The following is a 5868-nucleotide window of genomic DNA, read 5'->3' on the forward strand; positions in this document are numbered from 1 at the left end:
CACATGATACCGTATTTGGATATGTTTCGTCCTCTGGTGTTGAACTGGATTTCTACCAATTGCAATTGCAGATGTATTGTCGCAGTATATTGGCACACTCTTGGTAGTGTTGACTCTCATTTCTCCCAGCAATCGTTTCAACCATACTGCATGATTAGTGGCTGAGCACAACGCCATATACTCTGTTTCTGCTGTAGATTGTGCAATAGTGTCTTGTTTTTGTGTTTGCCATGTGAACATAACGCTACCCAAGGTAAAACACATACTTGTAGTAATTCGCATGTCTTCTCTGCATCCTGCCCAGTCAGAGTCAGAGAATCCAACCAACTCTACTTGATTGGTCTCATTGAAATTCAATCCATAGTCTATAGTACCTTGTATGTACCTTAACACCCGTTTTGCTTCTTGTAGGTTTTGTTCAGTAGGTTGAGACAAGCTTCTGGACAAGTACGATGCAGCAAAGGCAAGATCAGGTCTTGTTGCTGCAAGATACAAAAGTCCACCAATCATGCTTCGATACAGTCTTGGATTAGGTAGGATTTCACTTTCCTCTTGATTTTTCCCTTGAGGTGTTAGAGGTGTGCTCACAGGGTTGCAGCTGCTCATTCCAAATTTTTCCAACAGCTGCTTAGCATACTTCCTTTGGCTTAAAAACACTCCGTCTTCGGTGTAAGTAATCTCAAACCCAAGAAAGTACTTGAGTTTTCTCAGATCAGTCATTTCAAAAGTTTTCTTCAGATTCTCTTTGAACTGGTTGATCATCTTCTCACTGCTCCTTGTAATGATAAGATCATCAACATATAGGCTAATAATCATAATTTCACCTTCACATTCTTTTGTGTACATTGCTGCATCACAATCACTTCTCTTGCATCCTTGTGACATGAAGTAATAGTCTATCTTACTGTACTAAGCTCTTTGTGCTTGCTTTAATCCATATAGGGCTTTCTTTAGCTTGTAAACCATGTTCTCTATCTCAAACCCTGGTGGTTGTTCAACATAGACCTCTTCTGTGATCTCTCTATTAAGGAATGCTGACTTAACATCCATTTGGTGTAGGTTCCACTTATTTTGGGAGGCTAAGGCTATTAGAGTTCTGATTGTGTCGTGTCTGGATACTGGGGCAAACGTTTCACCATAATCTTCTCTATAAGTTTGAGTAAACCCCCTGGCCACCAATCTTGCTTTCAGTGTTTGAATCTCACCACTCTCATTTGTTTTCACTTTATATATCCATTTCACTGAAATCACTTTCTTGCCTTCAGGTAACCTTACCAGCTCCCAAGTCTCATTCTTGTTGATGATGTAGATTTCATCATCCATTGCAATTTTCCATTCTTTGCTGTTTATAGCGTCTTCAAATGTGGACGGCTCCTCCCAGATTAGATAGCATGCTTCTGCAACATGATTTGCGTTTTCCCCTTGTTCTTTTGTTTCATTATATATATCATCCAATCTTCTAACCTTGTGAACGACTCGAGAAGAGCTCCCAGGTTCAGTTTCTCCTCCACTTAACTGAAAAGGTATAGGACTTATACCTTGTCTTTCATCTCTGAAATTTGTTCTAGCTTCTGGACTAGTTTCATTTCTCTTTTGTATTTCCACATTTGTTTTCTGAGATGGGCTGACCTTACTGAGAGATCTCTCAGTTCTCTCATTTACTTCTTCTTGAGTTTTCCAATTCCAACTCTTGTTTTGTTCAAACACCACATCTCTTGAAACTTCTATTCTCTTTGTACTTAGGACATACACCCTGTAACCCTTACTTATGGTCTATATCCCATAAACACAGCCTTCTCTGACCTGTCATCTAGTTTTCTTCTTCTAGCTGCAGGTATCCACACATGACAAACGCAGCCAAATACCTTAAGGTGACCAACTGAGGGTTTGTGACCACTCCAGACTTCAAGTGGTGTTTTTGTGTTTAATGCCTTGGTGGGGAGTCGGTTCTGAAGGTAAGTTGCTATAAATATTGCTTCAGCCCAGAAATCATCTGGCATTTCTTTGTCTTTTAACATGCTTCTTGCCATGTCCAGCAAGGTCCTGTTTCTACGTTCAGCAACTCCGTTCTGCTGTGGTGAGTAAGCCACAGTGAACTGCCTCTCTATTCCATTCTCTTCTAAGAATCTTGTGAATTGCTCTGACTTGAATTCTCCCCCTCTATCTGACCTGAGTTTCTTTATTCGTTTGCCAGTTTGAGTTTCCACGAGGCTCTTAAATTTCCTGAAAGTTGCAAGTGTGTCTGATTTCAACCGTAGAAAATATACCCACAACATATGCGAGAAGTCATCTGTAAAAGTAAGTATATACATGCTTCCATTACATGATGGGGTTTGCATTGGTCCACATATGTCTGTGTGAATCAAGTCTAACACTTCTTTACTTTTTGTTTCTGAGATCCTAGGAAATTCTTCTCTGCATTGTTTACCTTTAACACATGCTTCACAAACCTCTTGAATCACCTTGAAGTTTGGTAGACCTTTGACCATTTGATTTGTTTGCAGGTTCTTTAAATTGTGAAAACCAGAGTGTCCGAGCCTTTTATGCCATAACTCAGACAAGTTTTCTTCTTTGGCCATCCTTACACTCTCTTCAGCTAACTGCATACGCAACAAGTAAGCATTTCTTACACTCTCTACTTCTGCAATCTTGTCTCCTCCTTGATTGTGGATTATACATTTGTTTTCTACAAACACAACCTTATACCCATTTCTTGTCATCTGTGGAACACTTAACAGATTTTTATCTATCTTCGGGACAAGAAAAACATCCTTGATAACCCTTACTCCCTTCTTGGTCATCACTTCTATGTTTCCCTTCCCTGCAGTCATTATTCTTGCCCCATTTCCAATCCTAATGGGTACTTGAACAGATTTGTCTATTGTAGTAAACAATCTCTCTTCCTTGGTCATATGGTTGGTAGCACCACTGTCTATTAACCAGATTTCATCACAGCTTGTATGATCCACTACATGGGCTGCACTAAATAGACCAGTCTCCTCTTCTAATTGTTGTTGTGTTTGCCTTTTCTGGCATTCTCTCTTGATGTGGCCAGGTTCTCCACACGCAAAACAACCTCTCCTTGGTCTAAATTGCTTACTAAAGAACTGAGATTCATAATTTTGTAGAAGGTAACACTCACCTTCCTTGTGGTTGCTCTTCTTACAAATTTTGCAGTGTCTTCTCACTTCATTCATCTTCCTTGACATTTGTTCCATTAAACTTTTTGTAGATTTCTGTTCACCGGGATTGACCGAGCTCTGATACCATGTTCGAAGTTACGTTGTTGCAGCCTCTCTCTTTTCTTAAAACTTTTTCCTTATCTTGTTAATGTTTATACTTAGGTTAATGTTTAACCTATAGTTTGCAACAACACTAAACCCAACACTTAATGGGCTTGATTAACACAATAGCCCAATGGCATTTATCCCTTAACAACAACAAAAGTCTTCTCTTCCTCTTCTCCCTCAGTCTCGTGGCTCGTTCTTCTCCAATCTAAGGACTCTTCTGATTCTTTCTTCTTCTCTTTGTGAATCTTGTTACTCTTTCTCTCTTTCAAGTTTCAGCATTAATCAAGGTTTGATTCCAACAAAAGTTTGATGCATTTATGAAGTTTTGGTTCAGTGTTTAAGTAAAGATCAAATCTTTAAGCTTTTGTGATCTTGAGTTCTTGAAAAATTATAAGCTTCTTGTTAAGTTTTATCTCTGATTAGGTTTAAGGAACGATTAAGATTGTAGCTTGATGATAAAGGTGTAATCTTGTTAAGTTTGTTTATAGGTGTGATTATTTGGATATAAGTGGTGAACCTGAGTTCATGGAGAGGATGGAAGCTAGTTACCATGAAAGAGCTGAAGAAACTGGCTCGTTAATCGTTTCTGCTTGTGGTTTGGATTCGATTCCTGCTGGATTGGGTCTTCTCTTTAATGCCAAACAATGGGAAACTCCATCGGTTCCTAACCAGATTGAAGCGTATCTCAGCTTGGAGTCTGACAAAAGAATTGCTGGAAACTTTGGGACTTATGAGTCTGCGGTTTTAGGTGTAGCTAACGCGGATAAGCTTAAAGAACTGAGACGTTCAAGACCAAGAAGGCCAAGACCATCGGTAAGTAATGCATATAACGTAATGTGACATTGAATCAATTCTCCTTGTTTCTTTAGTTAGGGTTGATTAAGGTTGTTATGTACATTCGTTGTTAGTAGGCTTTGGCTTGTATTGAACTTTGGAATGTATTTGCAGATTCATGGTCCTCCAGCTAGAGGACCAACACTAGAAAACCAGAAAAAGATTGGTCTTTGGGCTTTAAATTTACCTTCAGCTGATGCAGTAGTTGTTCGTAGAACTCTCACAACTCTAATAGAGAAACCACATGGACTTCAGGGGCTTAACGAAAGTCCTGAGCATATACAAAAGAGAGAAGCATTCTGGTCATCGATCAAGCCAGCTCACTTCGGTGTAAAGATAACATCCAAATCTCTCTTTGGGATATTCCGTTATGTTACACTTGGAGTGTCCCTTGGTCTACTTTCCAAGTTCTCCTTTGGAAGATGGCTTCTTTTAAAGTTTCCTTCAGTTTTTAGCCTTGGTTGGTTCCAAAAGAAGGGTCCAAGTGAAGAAGAGGTAGAAAGCGCTACGTTTAAGATGTGGTTCATTGGTCGTGGGTACAGCGAAGAGAGCTTAGCTTCACAAGGAAACACAAAGCCTGACATGGAAATTATTACAAGAATTTCAGGACCTGAGATTGGGTATATAACCACTCCGATAACACTTGTTCAATGCGGTTTGATAATCTTGGGCCAGCGCGAAAGCCTAGTTAAAGGAGGAGTCTACACACCAGGCATTGTCTTCGGATCAACTGATATCCAGCAGCGACTTGAAGACAATGGCATATCCTTTGAGGTGGTTTCAAAGAGCTAGACTCAAGCATAAAAAGAGATCTTTCTCCTGCTTTTCTATTCTGTTTTTTAGTTGTTATGTTTCTCCATCTAATTAGCTCGAGTTGGAGCGTCAAAGTCACAGTGAAGACAGTTTGATGGTAAGTTGTATTGCAGTTATAATAAAACCGTTTACTTAACTTTTGCTATGAAAGATATGTACTCAAACCAGAGTGTCTGGTTCTTAAACTGGAAACAGACCGTCCTTATGAAAAAATGGATGCTAAGAGAATCCCATAAATCATATTACTGTCTATCATTTACCAAAACTGCAGTCCCTGCTACCAAAAAGAAAAATACATTGTAGAGAAAGTGGTTCTTTTGCTGATTTTGTTTGATAATTTCCCGTTTGCCTCTGCATTTGTACATGGAAAACTCTGTTTTCAGCCTTTGTCTAGGTATCAGCTGATCTATCCAGGCCTCTTTTGTAGCTGACTGAAGTCTTGAATCCAAATGAGCTTCAACGGATTCGATCTTGAGTGAGCTGAAAATGAGGCTTAAGAAATAGAAAGGTCATCGCGGGAACGAAACTTCTCGAATTTTGAATTAGCTGGGCCAAAGAGTAACTCCAAGCTAAAATCAGGACCAGATATCGATCTTCCGTTACCACCAACTTTGTCTAGCTCTCCTATGGAAAACTGCAGGAGCAAGAAATGGCCATTGATACAAATGTCAAGAGAGAGAGCATTTGCTTGAAAGAATTCTATAATTTTACCTGAAGCAAGCCATTGGTTATAAAAGCTGTGTTGAAGCAAGTATAAAAAAGGCGGCTTCCAATCATTTTCTGGTAGAATGTGATGCGTATGTCTCCACTCAACTGTCCAAAAGAATCATATTATTAACGTATCAATATCTTGTCAAAAAGACATGTCCGAAGAAGATTTTTTTTTTTTTTTTTTTTTTTTTTTTTTTTTTTTTTTTTTTAAAAAAAAAAA

At 39.0% G+C, this 5868-nt stretch overlaps 2 protein-coding genes across 2 annotated transcripts in view; one reads left to right on the forward strand and one right to left on the reverse strand.

Annotated features, from left to right (window-relative positions):
- LOC104719636 (probable mitochondrial saccharopine dehydrogenase-like oxidoreductase At5g39410) overlaps positions 1-5069 on the forward strand; it is a 7163-nt gene extending 2094 nt beyond the window's left edge. Inside the window, exons 2-3 of the mRNA XM_010437590.2 lie at positions 3779-4103; positions 4239-5069. Coding sequence (XP_010435892.1) covers positions 3779-4103; positions 4239-4916 — 1003 coding nt within the window. The 3' untranslated portion in view covers positions 4917-5069. The remainder of the gene's footprint in view (positions 1-3778; positions 4104-4238) is intronic.
- LOC104719634 (phosphatidylinositol 3,4,5-trisphosphate 3-phosphatase and protein-tyrosine-phosphatase PTEN1-like) overlaps positions 5169-5868 on the reverse strand; it is a 2464-nt gene continuing 1764 nt past the window's right edge. The window contains exons 7-8 of the mRNA XM_010437589.1: positions 5649-5755; positions 5169-5571 (exon numbers count right to left, since the gene is read on the reverse strand). Of these exons, the coding sequence (XP_010435891.1) occupies positions 5431-5571; positions 5649-5755 (248 nt within the window). The 3' untranslated portion in view covers positions 5169-5430. The remainder of the gene's footprint in view (positions 5572-5648; positions 5756-5868) is intronic.

This window comes from Camelina sativa, chromosome 10 (assembly GCF_000633955.1).
Source record: "Camelina sativa cultivar DH55 chromosome 10, Cs, whole genome shotgun sequence".
In the NCBI taxonomy this organism is placed as follows: Eukaryota; Viridiplantae; Streptophyta; class Magnoliopsida; order Brassicales; family Brassicaceae; genus Camelina; species Camelina sativa.